The sequence below is a fragment of the Mytilus galloprovincialis genome, chromosome 12 (assembly GCF_965363235.1).
Source record: "Mytilus galloprovincialis chromosome 12, xbMytGall1.hap1.1, whole genome shotgun sequence".
Classification (NCBI taxonomy): domain Eukaryota; kingdom Metazoa; phylum Mollusca; class Bivalvia; order Mytilida; family Mytilidae; genus Mytilus; species Mytilus galloprovincialis.
The window spans coordinates 52,988,819-53,009,792 of NC_134849.1; the positions used below are offsets into that span (position 1 = coordinate 52,988,819).

The 20,974-nt window shown below is 32.8% G+C and overlaps 1 protein-coding gene across 1 annotated transcript in view; it reads right to left on the minus strand.

The window, feature by feature from the left end:
- Positions 1–20,974, minus strand: part of LOC143053703 (uncharacterized) — a 52,792-nt gene that overhangs the window by 22,242 nt on the left and 9,576 nt on the right. The window contains exons 2-10 of the mRNA XM_076226490.1: positions 18,899–18,966; positions 16,427–16,623; positions 11,627–12,849; positions 10,604–10,722; positions 9,118–9,275; positions 8,303–8,389; positions 6,471–6,524; positions 3,801–3,973; positions 1,033–1,201 (exon numbers count right to left, since the gene is read on the minus strand). Of these exons, the coding sequence (XP_076082605.1) occupies positions 1,033–1,201; positions 3,801–3,973; positions 6,471–6,524; positions 8,303–8,389; positions 9,118–9,275; positions 10,604–10,722; positions 11,627–12,849; positions 16,427–16,623; positions 18,899–18,966 (2,248 nt within the window). The remainder of the gene's footprint in view (positions 1–1,032; positions 1,202–3,800; positions 3,974–6,470; positions 6,525–8,302; positions 8,390–9,117; positions 9,276–10,603; positions 10,723–11,626; positions 12,850–16,426; positions 16,624–18,898; positions 18,967–20,974) is intronic.

Genomic DNA, 20,974 nt, shown 5'->3' on the forward strand with positions numbered 1-20,974 from the left:
TTGGGGTCAAAAGTTTAATTTGGCTTTAAAATTAGAAAGATCATATCATAAGGAACATGTGTACTAAGTTTCAAGTTGATTGGACTTCAACTTCATCAAAAACTACCTTGACCAAAAACTTTAACCTGAAAAACTTTAACCTGAAACATGCACTTTCATTTTCTATGTTCAGTGGACCGTGAAATTGGGGTCAAAAGTTTAATTTGGCTTTAAAATTAGAAAGATCATATCATAAGGAACATGTGTACTAAGTTTCAAGTTGATTGGACTTCAACTTCATCAAAAACTACCTTGACCAAAAACTTTAACCTGAAGCGGGACAGACGGACGAACGAACGGACGAACGAACGAACGAACAAACAAACGAACAGACGGACGGACGAACGAACGAACGGACGCACAGACCAGAAAACATAATGCCCCTCTACTATCGTAGGTGGGGCATAAAGGTGGGGCATAAAAATATGTATGGAAACACATGGTGACAATATTTCTGAGGAACATTTTATCTGGTCCATAGAACAGTCTGAAACAAAAAGATGTTAAAAAATATGTATGGAAACACATGGTGACAATATTTCTGAGGAACATTTTATCTGGTCCATAGAACATGGACCATAGTACATAAAAATGAGGTTAAGGACAATGGACATACGACAGATGGAAAAGTCGATACATAAGGTATCTGCATACAGGGTATGAAGCATCTAGGTCTTCTTCCTACTGAAATATAAAACTTTATACAAATATTTCACGCAGCCACGGCTCTGAATAGTAATCTCTATGTCTCATTCTGCAACTTTAGTCGCAGACCAAACAAAAACTTTATGCAGTCCATGCTTCTATTGAAATTTCAAATAACTTTATTGAGCAATATTTCTTAAAAATTAACTTGCTTAAGTAACGACCCTGACTGATGTTACAGTTAAGTCTACAGTGCCAGTCAAAAGTAAAACGTACAGTATTTTATTTGTTGTTCTGTCAGACATCAAGAACATTAAATGACATACCAGACCTCGATCTAGCTCTTACCTTCAATATCTGTTGAGTAACTGGCTCTGAACCCAGAATACACTGCACTAGAATCAGACTTGAAGTAAACTAACATTTTATTGGCTGTTGAATTCACTGTTATGTTTGTATAATAAGATCCCCGTAAAGTGAGCAGTAATGGTGACCATGTACTTAGTCCATCATATACCTGTTGAAAAATTTAAGAAATTCAGAATATAATTACATATTTTTATAAACCAATATGAAATAATAAAAGCATTTAATTTTGATCTTTTTGCTAAGATCACACCGACTCAAACAAACTGTTCAGAAATTGACATTTTCCGTGTAGAATTGTGAATTTCTTTGAAGAATACAAATTGTGTATCATTTAATTATTCAGTATAATAATAATAATAGTTTTCAATGAAAAAAAAAATCATTGACACCTCTTTCGTTCACTGTTGTTAAAATCAGATGAGGCATTTGTCAGGAAAAAGTTTAACCAAGGTCACATGATCATAAAATACAGATTACGGTGACCTAAATGTAACTAAACTGTGTAGCTCGTCAATCCAGTAAATATTTACGTTAGATTCTTCTAAGAAACAACTTTACTTATATACCTATATGGAGTTATTTTCTTTCAGAATGACAGGTAATTCTTTCGAAGAATTAACCCGGACGATACCATGTTTCAATGAAATATATGCTTCAAGGCATAAAATAATAATTTTTCCATAACCGTAAGCTAACTAACAACAGTGATATATACTACAATTGTAGTATATGTCTCTGCTAACAATAAGGATTTATCTTCCCTTAAAAATGCAATCTATAATTTACTCCAACATTTAATTCGTTTGATACTAGTAGTTTGTTGTTGCCAATTGGGAAATTTATTTTTTAAAGTTCCATCTTTGACAGGTTTAACAAAAAAACGTCATTGACCCGCATTTTAACTTTAGAAACAAATAATGTAATGTTTTGTCAATTTTTCGATACATTAAAGGGACATTATCATATATGTGAGATGAATTTAACTTTTCATATCACTTTTAAAACAAGCCAGATTTAACACATACGTGTGTAGGATTTTGAAAATCTTATTGTTTCACACTGAATACGAAATCATAATGTGACCTACATGTATTGATATATTCGTTTTAGTGTTTCATGTACATGTATCACGATTTCGTGCTCTCTTCGTGTCAGTTCTTAACTTTTTACATCTATATATACCTTTTACTCTATCAAATGATCAACTGATAAAATATTTTTATATTCTATTGAATAACAGCCACGTACCTCACAATGGGGTCGGGGGAGTATAGAATTAAATCTTGATTCTCTGTTTTAAAAAAATGTTTTGCCATTCAAAAGAGAATTATTCGGAATAGTTCATTTGTTAAAAATTGTTGAAAAAATAATCACTTTTCCGCGTTAAAAAGGCCATTACAAATAGAAAAAAAAACATAGCACCCCCTTCCATAAACTAATTTGATACATTAAATTACTTACAATGTGACTTGTATTTTTCTTACACCGTTATCGGGTGGTAACAATTCATTTGTGGCTTTCTTCATGCAGTTACAGTAATATTTTTATTGTGTTTGGATAATGATTTCTAACGTTTATATCTAGATTAATTAGTGAGTTTTATTTCACATTCTAAATGAGCCGTAGGGCGTATAAAAACCTGAACGCATCAGAAAGGAATATCCCACTGTAGTGTGGTCAGTAAAATAGGATGAAAATTCTGCGAATCTTTGCAGAAAATAATATATTTTTGACGGTATATAAGTCAGATAATGCATATTTTAAGGTTTTTCTTGTCGTAGAACACATCTCGGGGTGTCAGGATTGCCCAAAAGAAAGACCTCCCTACGGTCGGTCTTTCATTTGATTAATCCTGCCACCCCTCGGTGTGTTCTACGACAAGAAAAACCTAAAAATATGCATTATCTATAACACAATGACTTCATACTAAGTTAAAATCTGATATGTTTTTAACTTGTGAACACTTTTCGGATCTCCTAGATACATGCTTCCTCATTGCCGATTCTTTAAATTTTTTGGTAAAATGAAAAGAATGACTTTAATTAGGATCGACATCTTAACAGTGATGAGCTTTAATGTGTTTGCACTTATCATCATCTGTCAGTTCAAACTTTTTATTTCTGATACTTTGAACCACGAGTCGTCGTGGTAGCTGGTGGCACGGCTAACGTGACAACTTGTGTATTCTTGTTAATAAAGACAATAAGGCCGTACTTTAACCTATAATGGTTTACTTTTTAAATTGTTATTTGTATGGAGAGTTGTCTCATTGGCACTCACACCACATCTTCCTATATCTAATAAATACACTCTCGCGTCTGTGGGATATTTGCATTTTAAAAGTTATGAAGATCATTATATACTTTTTCAAAAGCTGTAAACCATTTATTTCCTAAATGTGTATACTAAATTGGGAATATCAAATAAAACAGACAGTTTATAATATACAGGAAGACAGTCAATCAGTCACAAAAGGTTCACATCAAAGTCTTTATTTTTCTTGCAACGTTCTTGACAGAAACTATTTCACATTAAACGTGAAATTATGGCTTATTTCACGTTGTTTCCATAAGAGCACCGCCCCCCCCCCCCTTTTACCACCCTCATTGTAATCATAATTATTGTTGGAAAATACCATTTATATATATAGACTTGGTGAAGTTTTCATTTTAGAATTCTCTCTATGGACAACACAGAACTAAGACTAACAATTTTCTCTTATAAAGGTAAAAAAATTTAAAAAATACCTTGACATAATCACAACAGCTTTCAGTCTTGAACTCGGTGAATGTCACTGTTATTTTGTAACCTGATGGGACATTGATGTAATAGTAACAGCTCTGATAATTTGGATAATTGCCGGGATAATTTGGAGAGGCAAAACTTCCCATTAGTTCTGCGTAATTTCCTCCACAACTTCCTGCGAAAATAAAACAAATGAAGCAAAATAAATGAATCTGCTTTTTATTCAACCTACATTTTGATAGTAGGTGTAATACCACCAAATCATAGTACGTCATATCAGGTTTCATACAAAAAAGGGTAGAAAAAAAATATTCCCTTGAATTTACCTGTTGTAGGAAATTAATCCTACATTTCATTGCAGTAAAAAGTTTCTGAGTCATATAAACATATATTTTGGGTGTTTCAAAGCACCATTCTTTTTTTATTTGGTATTTTTTGGAAACTTGAGGTTACATGGTTACTAAAGCTTGTAAACAGGACAAGAGGCTCTCAAGAGCCTGAATCGCTCACCTGTTATTTTTTTGCTTAAATCTTTCATCAATGATTATTTTTGCTTTTCAATATATATTAATGAGTGGCTTAAAAATGCCATTTAAATGTTCATTGTATCTGTCATATTTTCTTCAAAAGCAAATAAATGCATTTTACCCATATGTTCCAGTTTAGCCATAGTGTCTATGTTTCCTGACGTACAAGGAAATAAAATACAAATTTTATACTAGATTCATTTGAGAAGATTTTTAAAGTTAAAAAACACAAACAACTTGTGTAAAATTGTCCTTAAAGGGCAATAACTCCTTAAGGGCTAAATTGACAATTTTGGTCATATAAAATTTTTTTGTAGATCTTACTTTGCTGAACAATTTTGCTGTTTACAGTTTATATATCTTTATCTTCAATAATATTCAAGATAATAACCAAAAACTGCAAAATTTCCTTAAAATAACCAATTTAGTGGCAGCAACCCAACAATGGGTTGTTCGGTTTGTCTGAAAATTTCAGGGCTGATAGATCTTGACCTTTCAAACATTTTTACCCCATGTCAGATTTGCTCTAAATGCTTTATTTTCTGAGATATAAGCCAAAAACTGCATTTGACCCCTATGTTCTATTTTTAGCCATGGCGGCCATGTTTGTCGATGGATCAAAACTTCGGATACAATTTATAAACTAGATACCCTAAGGAACATTTAGTTAAAGTTTGAAGGTATTTGGCCCAGTAGTTTCAGAGAAGATTTTTTAAATAGTTTACGACTAAAGACGAAGAAGACAATAGACGATGGACGATGACGGACGCCAAGTGATGGCATAAGCTCACATGGGGACCTTTGGGCCCCGGTGAGCTAACAAAACAGGGTGAAAATTTGATTGGTTAACTTCCAGTGATGGTTATTATCTTATACTGTGGATTCATTTATTTTCGTGGGTACCAATTTTTCGTGAATGAAGGAAAACTTACATGTTCGTGGATATTCAATTTCTTTGTTTCGCTGAGTCTGCATACAAGCCTTAAGAAAATTTGTAAATCGTTGAACATTTAATTATTTGGTTCAACTGTACCCACGAAATCCACGGAAATTGGTATCCAACGAATAATAATTAATCCACAGAATGCAATGAAATGTTATGTGAAATTTTGTTTGTAGTACTGGACAGGATAAAACTTTACTCATGCCAAATATTTCTTTATTTGAAACAAAGATAAATTCTGCACAATTTTTGGAAAAGTGCCAATTTATCAAAGACTAATAGGGGAAAAACAATAGTGTATTACAATTATTCTTGTTAATTGACAGATTTTCTTATAAAATATCATGTACCTGATGACATAAGATGGCAGATTATTTCGGATCAGGCAAAAAATCAGTATTGTGTTAGCCCAGAAACGCTGTACAAGTATATATATATATATATATATATATATATATAAGAAAAACAATGCAGTACTACAAAGATATTAGTTAAATAGGTGGAGGTCACCAAATTATATTAAGAGTATAGAAATTGGGGATACTTGGAAAACTACCATATTCATGAAAATGTTCAGCATTGGAGGACCTATTCAGAGAGACCCTAAAACTTCTTGTTAAATATATGTCTAATATACATGATAAACCAGCAGTGAGTGTGAGGTATTCAATTATTAAATTTAAACCTCAGGTAGTGCAATATACGTATATTGGAGGGAAACATAAAATCAAAAAATATTTTCTCCTTTTTTTACTGAGAAAAAAAACGCAGATGAGATATGCATCTAGGTTTTTTAATCATAATTAATGAGTAACAATTACTGTTTGAAAGATATTTTATAATAAATATATAACTATTCAAATTAATTCCAAGCCATTTCTTCTACAATCTTTAAATCTTACAAGATAAATGGTTTAAGAAATGGTTTTAGAAAATTTTATCGCTCACCTGGATCTACAATTATTTACTGTGGATTCATTTATTTTCGTGGGAGTCAATTTTCATGGATTGAGGAAAACTTGTATTTCCGTGGATATTTGATTTCATGGTTTTGCCAAAGTCTGCATACAAAACCTATAGAAAATTTGTAATTCCTTGAACATTTGAATTTGTGGTTCCCCTGTACCCTTGAAACCCATGAAAATTAGTATCCAACAAATAATAACGAATCCACAGTAGTTAAAAAAAAATCCTATCCATACCTTTTAGCGGTGTAGTTGTTGGTGACATAGTAGTTGTCGACAGAGTAGTTTTTTCTGAAATTAACATATTTACAATTCATTATATATCCATATTTAAAGGAGAAGGTATAAGGCCACTTTTTTGGCCCCTTGACATCAGTATTCATATTCTTTTTCATTTTGTCTTACATACAGGATTGAAACTCTTTCCAATTAGTGCAAAATTACAAAAATCTTCCAAAACAGCCCAGTGTCATTAATATTTAGAGTATGACCCAGTGAAGAAGTATTTAGAGAAGACTTTGCCCAAATAGATATTTTCCTATAATATGTATTGTACAAAGATGTTGAATGTGGGCAAAATATTTTTGGGTAACCCTTGGCTCAACTATATAAATATTAACATGCGTGTGACATCATAGTGACATAACAAAGGACCTTTTTGTGCTTTTAATTAGTTTCAAAATTATTTAACTAGTTCATTTATCAATAAAATGAACATAATTTTTCAAGGCTTGAACAAGATAACTATTACTCTAATTTCAGGGGCCAAATAATGATTCTTATTGTTTCTCCTCCTTTTTTAGTATATCAATTTTATCGACTTTTGTTTATTAAAGAATAGTGCATAAATAGAACAAGTAACTAGTAACTAGAGGCTCTTTAATGCCTGTATCGCTCACCTGGATCTATATACATCTTCAATAATGGCAACTCTCCAACATTGTAGATGAGAAAATAATTTAAGACTAAAATCTCTTTTTTTGTTGATCATATCTTGTTGATCTTTACTGTTTAAAGTCTATCTAGCCCAAAATGAAAAAAGGGAAAAACTTGTTGTTTAAGGGCAATAAATCCTATGAGATGACTGAAAATTTTGACTGTGTATTTGAAGATCTTGGCTAGCTGATAATTTTTGTTGTTTAGGTTTTCTTTTTCCCCAAAATTTTTTTGTCAAAAAGTAGGCGCAATTGACAGATCCCAAAAGTGCTCTTATGTTTCAACTCCAACATTGTAGATGAGAAAATAATTTAAGACTAAAATCTCCTTTTTTGTTGATCATATCTTGTTGATCTTTACTGTTTAAAGTCTATCTAGCCCAAAATGAAAAAAGGGAAAAACTTGTCGTTTAAGGGCAATAAATCCTATGAGATGACTGAAAATTTTGACTGTGTATTTGTAGATCTTGGCTAGCTGATAATTTTTGTTGTTTAGGTTTTCTTTTTCCCCAAAATGTTTTTGTCAAAAAGTAGGCGCAATTGACAGATCCCAAAAGTGCTCTTATGTTTCAACTCATCACTGTCAAGTTGCTGATCAAATATGAAGTAATTTTGTGTGACAGAAATATTTGATTTGATTTGATTTTTGGTGTTTTAATTCCACTTTTAAGCACCACTTTAGGGCTATTTTGTGGCGGCCAGTTTTTATTGGTGGAGGAAGCCTATTAAGATTGGAGTCCAGTGCACCCGCACAAGAGGGGTTTAAACTCACAACCTCAGCGTTGACTGGCTAGTGATTACAGTAGTTACTACTTAGACCACTGGACCACCAAGGCCCACAGAAATATTTGTGGGACGAATGAAATGACAAAATGAAATACAGGGTAAAAGAAATAATATAGGTATAAAAAGGAACGGAAAAAATATAATCATATTACTAAGTCTTTAGTTTTCTATGTTGTGTTTTGAAAACTTTGGCAGTTTTACATTTTTTGCCATGTCATTTTTAGTTTGATTTCAACTTATGAGTTTGACTATTCCTTTGGTATCTTTGTCTCTTTTTTCATGCACAACTTGGGAGGAGGGTGTCAGTAAACAATATCAGTCATGGAGGGACATAACAGCAGTAAATACCTGATGCAGTTGACATTACAGCTGTAGTAGTTGAGGCATTTGTTGAGTTTCTGGTGCCACTTGTTGTTGAATTTACTGAACCCAGATCTGTAATACATATAATGAAATAATAATATTAATGTTGGAACTCACTCTGCTCCATTTCTGTTAAGTATCCTTCTTTTTAAAATTAGAATTTTTACAGAATAAACATATATAACATACAACATGTTTGCCATGATGCCTAATTATATATAATTAAGCACACAAATGGACATTCTGATTCTTTCTTATTCAACTTTTATTGGTCTTAAAAAACTTTTGACTTTCACCAACACTAAAATTTTAAAGCAGAACTTGTAAATTTTATATCCAAAGGACAGCAGATAGCCATTTTTAGCAGTAGAAAATTCATCAACAGGCCTCACTTTAGATATAATACAGTCAACTCAAAATTAGAACTCCATATATATATCATTTGGTCATCAGTCAACTAACCATGTACATAATTTAAAAGCAAGGACTTAAATGCTCCATCTTAAGTTCAGATCTTTTAAGTCCAATCTGCAAATAACACTTAAAAAGAATTTCTAAAATTGTCAGTTCATAAATTTAGAAATTATGAAGAAACCAAAGTTTCAACTCCCTTAGGCAAAGTTGATCGTAGATGGATTTGACTATAATTTTAGGTCCTTTTTGGCCATAAAGCTCGTCAACTATTTCGGTTCATGGCTTTCAAATTTTCGGCTTTGAGTGTTCCAGATGAAGGTTAGACCCGGAAAAACTCTTCAGATGCTTAAAATGTATAAAGTGTTGTTTTAATTTTTTTAACTAACCTACAATATGGACATCCATTTGATTTACACCAGTGGAGGTAGATACAATAGTTCTGACCATACTACTGTCCACTGTCATGGAAACACCATCAGGCATGGTCATGTGACGAGCTTTAAACACTAAATCAAACATTACCATTACTCTGCCGTTCATATACCTGAAAAATATATCAACATAAGATTTGTTATCATGCTTCCAATAGAAATCTCTGTATTTCATTAGTAGATTCTGTAGTAGGCCCCCTAAAAAATATATGTGTAGTTCCAGTGATCTGACCGACCTTAGTTTGAACCCCCCGACCCTAGAACCTTTCTTTCCATTTCTGAAAAAATAAATTTTTGAACGATCCCATTTTGTGGAATGCAAATTTCAATTAAATAAAAAAATTCGTTTCAAAGGGGAAATTCACGGGTGTAATCCGCAGAATACGGGTCAGTTGATATGTGTGACACATATATTTTGATTTGGCTTAATGCAAACGTTTGGGATCAAATTTGAATACATAGATAGCATTGGTGATGTCAATATTTCCAACAAATATATGGCTGGCATGAATTATTACTCAATTAGCCATACCTACATCAGCATTTATGATTTTGAATTTTGTCTTGCATGTTTCTCTCAGGGCTTTAAACTTGTATTTAGTGAATTTAAAACTCCAAAACTGCCAAAGTAGCCTCATTTTGACATTAGAGCTCAAAATGTAAGCCTATCGATTACCTGAACATAATGACCAATACAAGGATTGCAAACTTGTGGTGTTTGAACTCATGTGAAACACTCAAGGCTTTTTAAGTATGAGAAATATTATCAGTTTAAAATTATCAATGTTATTATACCTTACATATAAAACAAACAATTCTATTGGGTTACACATTATCACCTGACATAGAATAATTCAGTTAACTTTCATTTAAATGCAAGGAAGCACAAATAACCCTAAAAATTTACACCAGCGGTGAATAACGCCCGCTGGTGAATAACCCTATTCACAGGTGAATAACCTTTTGAGTTTCTTGATTTCTACACGAGTTATCTCCCATGAAAATGATGTCACAGACGTAAATAAACAAAATGGTAATGTTCATGTTACAGGAATTAAGCTCATCGAGAGACGATGAACTAAGACTTTGTTGTACATACGAGAAATTCTAAGACACAAATGTATTTTCAAACGTCAACTTGTGTTTGTTACTAAAGTTTCAATGATTCAAAAGGCCCTTCCACTGTTTAATTTCAGTATAATAAAACAATTGTGGCCCCTTAGAAGCTATGAATATCAAAATTGTCAACCCTAAAAAATTATTTCACTTCGGGATGTGCCCTCAGTGACATAACCTTCTCGTGTTGACAATTTTGGATATTCACCTTTTCTACGGGCCATAATTGTATAATATTTACTAATTCCATTTTGAGGGTACAAATAGTATATAACGTATGAACGAGATGAACGAGACTTTGTAATGTTATATTCTTGACTTATACCTTATCCCAAGAAAAATCATTCTGTCAAAAATCTCCGACACAGGCATGGAGCCATTGGAGGATGACATGGATGATGAATTACCCATAGACAACATGTACTTCTGGATATTTGCTTCCATCTGAAAATGAGAAAACAAAGATTTAGATACTATTATATTATCTTTCCACAGGGAAAATAAAATTATCTTTCTCTGGTTGAAAATTTATCAGAAAATATGAATATTACAATGTAGCTCATAATGTTATATTGTAAAATTTATTCATAACAATCATAGAATCTGATGCGTGCATTTATTATGGCGTTTTTTGAAGAAAGGACATAAATTTGAGATAATTTTTGTGATTTCAGGAAAAGCTGCATACAGAAATATGCATCAAATAAGAATGTGAGTTCTAATTATTGTGATACTCACCCAGTCACATTGTTCCCATAAAGAAAAACCTACCAATAATTTCTGAAGTTATAACACTTACTTTATAGGATATATAATGATAGGAGCCATCAATGGAGAGCCCTGCTAGAATAAATTAGTAAACTGGAACACAATTTAAAAGGTTATCAGGATTTTCCCATATACTCTGTGAACCCCCCTCCTCCAAAACAAATAATATACTGTAAACAGGAAAATTAAAGGGGCATATTTATTTTTGCTATTTTAATTTTAACTACCATGAATATTTCAAGGTAAACTAATTCAAAGTATGAAGACCACCCATGAACGTGCAGCAACAGAATTATGAACAGGGCCAGTTTATAACAACTGTTTTTCAGACAACAGATCTATATCACATTTTAAAATTTTATTTCTAAATGAAAAACAGTTATAAATCAAAACTTTCAGGACTCCTAAAAATAGGAAATTCAAAACGACAAGAATTAAGATTCAGTTGGTAAATCATGGAAGAAAGACGGAACAAGCATTTCCTGGTTTACAGCACCCCTTTCATGCAATGCCAGTGAATATTCATAACCAAAAGTTCAAATTAATCATATAAAAGTGTCAATGAAATCTCCATATTTACCAGCATGACTTCATGAAGTAACTGTTGATATTCAGTTGAATTGGTATTATTGTAAGCAGGGGTCCAGGTCATATTCCTCATCAGAACTTGTACATTAAACTCAACTAAAGGTTCTACTGAAGTGTTAGTAGTCACAGATAATCTTGTACTTGTTGGTATGGTAGAAGTTGTATAAGTTGCAGAAGTTGGTATGGTTTTTGTAGCAGTTGATGTGTTTGAAGCTGTAGTCGACGATTTTGTTGCAGCTGTACTAGTGAGTGTAGTTGTTGTAGTCGGTCTTGTAGTAGTTGCAGTGACGGTAGTTGAAGTAGTTGTTGCACTTGTAGTTATTGGTCTTGTTGTAGAAGTTGGGATTGAAGTAGTTGCAGTTAAATTGTGAGATGTTGTTGTAGTTTTTGCAGTTGTAGTAGTTGGTGATGTAGTAGTTGCAGTGGTAGTAGTTGCAGTGGTAGTCGTTGGTGTTGTAGTCATTGGTGTTGTAGTGGTTGGTTTTGTAGTAGTCTGTGTTGTTGTAGTTGTTGCAGTGGTAGTCGTTGTTGGTGTTGTAGTAGTTTGTGTAGTAGTTGTTGGTGTTGTAGTAGTTTTTGTTTTTGTAGTCGTTGGTGATGTAGTCGTTGCAGTGGTAGTCGTTGGTGTTGTAGTAGTTTGTGTTGTAGTAGTCGGTGTTGTAGTGATTGGTGTTGTTGTAGTCATTGGTGTTGTAGTTGATGCAGTGGTAGTCGTTGGTTTTGTAGTCGTTGGTGTTGTAGTAGTTTGTGTTGTAGTAGTGGGTGTTGTAGTGATTGGTGTTGTAGTTGTTGCAGTGGTAGTCGTTGGTGTTGTAGAAGTTTGTGTTGTAGTAGTCGGTGTTGTAGTAATTGGTGTTGTTGTAGTCATTGGTGTTGTAGTTGTTGCAGTGGTAGTCGTTGGTGTTGTAGTCGTTGTAGTGGTTGCAGTGGTAGTCGTTGGTGTTGTAGTAGTTTGTGTTGTAGTAGTCGGTGTTGTAGTAATTGGTGTTGTAGTTGTTGCAGTGGTAGTCGTTGGTGTTGTAGTCGTTGCAGTGGTAGTTGTTGGTGTTGTAGTCATTGGTGTAGTAGTTGTTGGTGTTGTAGTCGTTTGTGTTGTAGTCGCTGGTGTAGTTGCTGGTGCAGTTGTAGTTGGTGGCACAGTTGTAGTTGTTTGCTTAGTTGATGTTGTAGTAGTTTTTGTAGTTGGTGATGTTACATTTGAAGAGAGTGTTGCATCTGAAATACAATAAAATTTTATTAAGTTTCTAAAGGGAACAAGTAAGGAAAATTCAGTAATTTCTAAAATCAAAAACAATCCCTATAGACCAATCTCAAGATGTTTTTTTATGAATGAGTTACACTGGTTGACCCCATGTCAATCGGCGTAAATGACGCCATTGAAAAATCAGTTCTTACTGTTATCTCATAACATCAGTATTGTGAAAATTGTCTATCGATTACTCCTAAAGGATGTACTTAGGTCAGGTTTAGAAATTTTGGGCAAACGTTCGGACTCCTTGGTTTTTTTCCTACCATGCATACAGGGTAAAATATTTTGCCCCATAACACCCATTTTTCTTTTCATATAAGACTTCAATAACTCATAAAAGGTCATTTACCAAAATTTAAGCAGATTCTAGATTTCTTTTCCTTCTACATGTTCTATTTGAGACCCAAATAATACCAATGCAAATATAAGGTAAAAGTCAGAGTCAGCCTTTTCCTATAATTGTTCTTATATATAGCCTTTTCCTCTTTTTCAGAAAAAATTTAAAGAGTATAAGTATTAAAATTATAACTACAAGCACTGGTTTTCTATGTATCTTGTCAGCAACTTCATCATGTATAAGCATGTTTTGTCCTTAATGTCACAGTACCCAAATTGAAACTAAGACAAAGTGATGCCCCCGCACTCCACTCTGAAGTAACTGTATTATAATAAAGTCAATGTAGGACTTTCTTTGAGATATTATTGTGTCTGGGAGACACAATTGATGCCCTCGCATATGCAAAGTGTTATTTTAAAATAACTATAACATTTAATTGCTTATACATGTTATACCCCAAAATTGACAAAGTTCAACTATCTCCTAAAAGAGCAAATATCAATAAAAATCAAAACCCTGACCACATGCACACCTTCAATATATGTACAAACAGCCAGCAAACTGAAAACTTCCTAGCATTCAAATTGTAAGGGTAGCTCCTCTTATGCAAGTAAATACTCCAAAAAATGACAAAGTTCAACTATCTCCCAAAAGAGCAAATATTAATAAAAATCAAAATCCTGACCACATGCACACCTTCAATATACATGTATGTACAAACAGCCATCAAAGTGAAAACTTCCTAGCATTCAAACTGTAGGAGGAGTTATCTGGAAACGCTCCTCTTGTGCAAGTAAATACTCCAAAAAATGACAAAGTTCAACTGTCTCCCAAAAGAGCAAATATTAAGAAAAATCAAAACCCTGACCACATGCACACCTTCAATATATATACAAACAGCCAGCAAAGTGAAAACTTCCTAGGATTCACACTGTAGGAGGAGCTGAGCTGAATAACTATATACTCATAATGGGATGGACGGACGGACAGGGGTAAAACAATATGCCCCCAACTTTCAGTTGCGGGGGCATTCAGTTGCGGGTGCATAAAAAAAAACCAGCGGAAATCTTACAAGTGTTCTTGGAGACTAAATAATTTGTGTTTTTATAATTTGTCATTATGCACGTCTTTCAACATAGGTCATAGCTAAATATGCACAAAACAGTCACATTATATATCAACAGATGAAGTATCACAAGCAAATAGTAAAATTTACAGAAACTATGCAACGTCCTCAAACTTTTAAAAATGCGCAATTAAAATATGTCCTAGGCACCTATTTCTTATAAATGAATAATAAGTATGGAATAATGTCAAATTGTTGTAAAAATGTGGAGAAATAAAACAAAACATCAGTTTATATTCAACTTTTACAGATGTGAATTTAAGGATGGATGCAATTCAGGTACTCCTCATTACAGAATCTTGGGTTGTTTGGAGGTCCATTCGAAAAAGATGGAAAAGATACATGTACCATGAGAGCAATCAATTCGGGAAAAAATAGACAACATCGTGGCCAAAATAAAAACAATAAAAAAACAAACAACCGCCTAGAAAACGTTTCACAGAAAACTACAATGTAAAGATACCAACAACCAATAAATTTTTGACACAGAGAAATGTCTCGCCTGTCTGCATAAAATTCAGAAAAAGACAATCTGATGGACATCTAGTGGGCAGGGCCTGAAAATAATCATCAAACTGATATGTACTGATAGTAATGCAATTCTAAACAAAATATCATTGATCTATCACACGTAGTTTTATCAAACTAACTTAAGCAGAAAACTTAACATTGAAAATTGATAATTAATTCAAAGTCACTGGACCATGACCTAGGGGGCAGGGCTTCAAAATAGTCGTCAAACTGATATGAGCTGTTAGTAATGCAACTTCATACAAAATATCATTGATCTATCACAAGTAGATCCTATCAAACTAACTTAAGCAGAAAACTTAACATTGAAAATTGCTAAATAATTCAAAGTCATTGGACCATGACCTAGCTTGCAGGGCCTCGAAATAGTCATCAAACTTATATGTACAGATAGGAATGCGACTTCATACAAAATATCATTGATCTATCACAAGAAGATTCTATCAAACTAACTTAAGCAGAAAACTTCACATTGAAAATTGCTAATTAATTCAAAGTCACTGAACCATGTCCTAGTGGGCAAGGCCTCGAAACAGTCGTCAAACTGATATGTATCAATGGTAATGCAACTTTATATTAAATATCAATGATCTATCACAAGTAGTTCCTATCAAACTAACTTAAGCAGAAAAATTATTGTTGGCGCCCTCGCCAGAAAATAAATCCCTATGTCTCGCTTCCCGCGACTTTCATTGCAGGCAAGACAAAACCAGGGTAAACTCATGTGCTCAAGATGGGGTAGCAGTTCCTGTTACATTAGCAGCACACATAAAGTTACCTCTCATTGAAGGTAAAAAAGTTAGTGATATTTAGTTACACAATCAAGGAATAGAGGACAATCATGAAAATGAGATTGTTGGGCTAATTTTTAAAGCATTTTTTTTTAATCTGTTCATTGCAGTGAGGTTTGAGCTTTTTATTTATGTTGTAGCTTTACTGTGACTTTGACATGTTTGATACCTAGAACAGCAATGTAAGCAATGTTCCTTTACTTTTGGTTTGTTAAGTAAATGTCAGGATTTTGTTACATGAATTAATACTCCATATTACCTCTCTTCTATACCCAGTACAAAATAGTATTTGTTAAGATTTAAAATGACTGCTGAAAGGCTATGATTTATCATTCATTTGCCTGAGGCAAGGGTTTTTGTTGATTTATAGATCTGCAGACCTGATTTTTCAGATTTTTAGAAAAAAAAAAAATCATGCTTTTTTTATTCCCACCTACATGTACTTACTCTACCAAATTCATTATGCCTAAAATAGAAATAAAAATAATCCACAGTAGTTTTATACATAGTATGACTTGTACATTGTGTAAAATATCTTTTTAATTTTTTTCTGACCAATCAACCCGAATCTGTCACATCAAAAACCTGTAAACCAACAAATAAAAAAACCCTGGCTTGAGTGTCTTTGATATGTTCTTTTATATCATGTTTTGAGGAGAAAACTTATTTTGCACAAAATTTCTTAGTCCACAGATGTAATTTTGTCAGGAGAGCTAAAACAAGTTATAGAACCTGCCACCTTTGTAAAAAAAAATTACCAGTGAACTGCACTTGGTGTGTGTCAATCTGGAAGTCTTTAGTTTCTTCCACAGTGCCACTCTCAACAATCTGTATAAAAGTGGTTGTTACTTTCTCACCATTCAGCTTCTCTTCAGGAGGGGTCTCTGTCACATTCACTTCAATCATGTCGGGATTCTTGAAAATAATTTCAACAATAGCTTCAGTACTACCTTTTCTGGAAAATAAAAATGTAAAAATATATAAAAAAGAAGATGTGGTATGATTGCCAATGAGACAACTATCCACAAAAGACCAAAATGACACAGAAATTAACAACTATAGGTCACCGTACGGCCTTCAAAAATGAGCAAAGCCCATACCGCATAGTCAGCTATAATAGGCCCCGCTAAGACAATGTAAAACAATTCAAACGAGAAAACTAACGGCCTTATTTATGTAAAAATATGTATACTTATCTCAATTTCATGAATATGAAATAATAAATATATGTATGAATATTCCACAAGGAATAGGTGTATTGACTGTCATCTCCAAAATAATATAAGCAGTAATGGTCAAGTCCATGTATTGAAACAGGACCCCACCCCACCCCACCCCACCCCACCCCCTAAAAAAAAAATCATTCAGATCAAAATTTAATTTCATGTCCTGTTGAAGAATCTGTGCAAGTTTGGTTGAATTCTGTCAAGCCGTTTTCAAGGAGTTGTGGATTAACACACCTCATCACCATTTGTCCCCATTATAGGGCATCATAAACATTCCAGAAAGATTTTTAAATCATAAAAATAAATGGAGAATGTGTCCATGGGACTCAAGTCAGATTATGCCCCCTCTTGGATATAACATAATAAAGGGACATAACTCAAGAACAGTAAAAGTGATGCCACCCAAATTTCATAACATTTGGTTGAGTCAAACTTAAGAGAATGGAAATGAAAATTTCAGGAATTTTTCCATTTGTAAAGGGTATAACTCTAAAACGGTAAAAGTGACGCCGACCAAATTCAAACTTTTTCTGTGTTTTGTGTTAATAAGCATTGTGTATAAGTTTCATAACATTTGGTTGAGGCAAACTAAAGTTAGAGAAAGGAAACCAATTTCTGGACATACGTACGTACGTACGTACATATATACATGATGACCTTCAGGCCTGGGCCCATTACATTGCAATGTAATGCATTACATTACAATTACTTTGTGATTCTTCCATTACAATTACAATTACATTTTTTCTCACATGTAATACATTACATTACAATTACTTTGCCTGTGTAATGCATTACATTACACATTACTTTTTCAATATAAAAACAAAAAGCATTTCAAAAACAGAGGTATATGTACATATGTATACAGTGTTAGGGACATAGACTTCAAATACTTAATATGTCCATTGCACTTTATCATCATAAGTGGTTTAAATGTGATGCCATTAAGAGAACAGCGATCAGTTCTGTACACCTTTCCGGCAATACTTAAAAGCCTTTCTACAGGAGCTTATGTGTGGGAAATGGCTAAATACTTGATAGCTGTATTAACCAAAGAAGAAAGGCACACTGAATTTGACTTCCATTATTCCAGTGCATTGATTGAAATTTCTTCACATGGCTCAGACAAGTAGATGTCAACATCATGTACTGCACCTTACCTGTGTCTATACCCTTTGATTGAGTAGTAGGAGGCATGAAACTGAAAAAGTCACTTTTAAGTTTCTTAGGTGGTGGTAAAAAATAAATAAATTATCATATAATTTTGTTTCTATTAACATTGATCACTTAATCATTAAGACATCATTAAGGATTTCAAGGGGATATAATAAATGTGTCATTAAAGGATTATCTTGTGAAATGCCTAAGGGTTCTGTGAGGACAAACATAAGTTGAGAAGATTTGATTGCAATAAAAACATTGTGATATTAATTAGGTGAAATAACAACAGACAGGACCCAAACCACAGTTTGGTTTAAAATGTTGTTTGATATATTCAATATTTCATTGAAATAAATGTAAGGTGTGTATAGAATTATGAAATTTTCATCTTCATATTTTTTTCATTGATCTATATAGTTTTATTTGATAATTTTTAAAAAGACCACCTAACACCAAAATATTCCCATATCATATTAAACAAATATCAGAAACCAAGATCAAAGACTTGATATTGTTTACCATTTTATATTTCTTACCTTATTTAATACAGTAATTAACTGTGACAAAAATTTTATTCCATACTTTCTTTTGTTTTTGTTAATATTTTATTTTTATTATACAATATTCTTCAATTTTATCTATTTTACCAATTTGTAATGAAAAGTAATGTACTGTAATGGAGGCATTACATCAATTTTTAACTAAAGTAATCATTACATTACATGTAATTGTAATGCAGAAAATGTGCATTACAAATTACTTTGCATTACATCCAAAAAAAGTAATATTACAATGCATTACAATTACAAATTACCATTACCCCAGGCCTGATGACCTTACCTGAATCCTTGAACATTATTGCCAACATATACATCTTTCAGATCACTGGAGAAGTACACTTTGTCTATCTAAAAAATAAATTTATATATGTTAACAAACAAATGTCTTTGATACATTTAGACTAAAACTTGAAAATTATACAACAATATAGTCAGTCACTTGCTTGCTCGGCTAGCTATATTAAAGGCAATCAATGTGCATTTGAATTCCCTCTAAAACTGGACAAAATTTAAAACAATTTTCTGCAAGTCTTTCAAGAGTGTATATAACGTCTTTATAGTCTTAGAGGATTAAAAGGGGTCATATAATACATGCAAAAGAAAATTAACTTCACAGTCCTTAGTCATCGTCCATTTCTTCTTTAGCGCTATAACAAAAATAGAATAATGATAATAGACCATGTCTTCTTAACCATGTTAACTCTTGTTTTTTTTATGATAATAAAATTTGAATGTTTGCATAAATGAGAAAACATTCATTAATCAATCCATGTGAATCAATCAACATTTCTGTTCACATGATTGATTGGTTGAAATTTGCTTAATGTCCAGTGGCAATCATCTCATGCACATTTAGGACAAGAAAAGCTAGGCTAACAATAAATCTACATTTAGGTTCTGCTAAATGAGAAAAAAAGATTTGATCTTTCTGAAGCACAAAATGCATTTAAATTTTATGTTTCTAGTGGATGCTAAGCCTTAGAACTTTTCCAATTGCAAAGGCTTGTCAGAGTAAATTTCTACATGTAGGTGTAAACAAAGCCATTTTTGTCCAATTGTATAATGAACCTTATTTGGATGCTATTCAGTGTAAAAAACATTGCGAGCATGCTTTTTACATAAAATATATATATGCATTTTGACATGTCCTTTAATGATTTCTCTTTATCAGATGTTGGCAACCACGGGCAGGTACTACTTAGGAATCAGTAATTAAACCCTTAGAGGAAGATAGTAACTCCCTTATATCATGGTTCTCCTTCAACAAAATGCAGGCAAACCCAGAAAAATTCCAGGCAATTGCCATAGGTAAAAAACACACTCTCAAAATATGGTCTTCAACCTAAATGGATTCAACATAAAATGTGACGACGAGGTGAAACTTCTTGGTCTAACAATAGACTTTAAACTGGATTTCAACACTCACATCTCAAACATCTGTAAATAAGCTGCATGACAACTAAACATACTAAAAAGAATCGGCACTCATCTCACCAGACTGTCGAAACTTAATTACAGTATACAAAAATGTACCGCTCATTTATCTTGTCAAACCTCAGCTATTGACCTCTAACATGGCACTTCTGCAGTGAACAAAACACAAAGAAATAGAAAAAATACAAGAAAGCGCACTCAGATTTATTGAAGACGACTACAAAAATTCATACGATACACTCCTTGAACAGTCTTTAGAAGCTACCAGCACTAAAAATCAGAAGAATGAGAACCATGGCATCAGAGACTTACAAAATAATTAATAAATCAAGTCTGGAATTCCTACATAAATTAATAAAAATTAAAGAAAATTCATATAATTTTAGGTACAAAGTTAATGTTAGCGGATATACCACGGCCAAAAACAACAAGATATGATAAGAAAAGCTTTAGTTATGAGGCAGCAAGACTCTGGAACTCCTTGCCAAATGAGGCAAGGAGCTTGTCAACTTTTGGCCAGTTCAAAAATTTTGTCTCTGTACCTGGTGTTTTTTCCAGAAAATTGTACCTGCAGTTCTTGTAAATATTTTAACTTCTTGCTACCCCCATGACTTAACCTTGAAGCCTGCTGTTTGCTTTTGTTTTTACTTTTTGCAATTTTTTTTTTAAATTTTATTTATTGTTTGTTTTGCCTATGCATTACCTGTGCTGTAGCAGCTTGCAGTCTTTTACTTGTGCTTTATAGTGTTTAATTTTGCATGTGCTACTTGGATCTAGATAATGTGTGCTCTTATGTGCTGATTTAACAATGTTTAATATATATCTTACTTAGCTTTTATTTTGCATGTGCTATCTATGTATTCATGGTATTAATACATGTATGTACTGTCTGTATGTTTGTGTTATATGTATCTGATGTTAT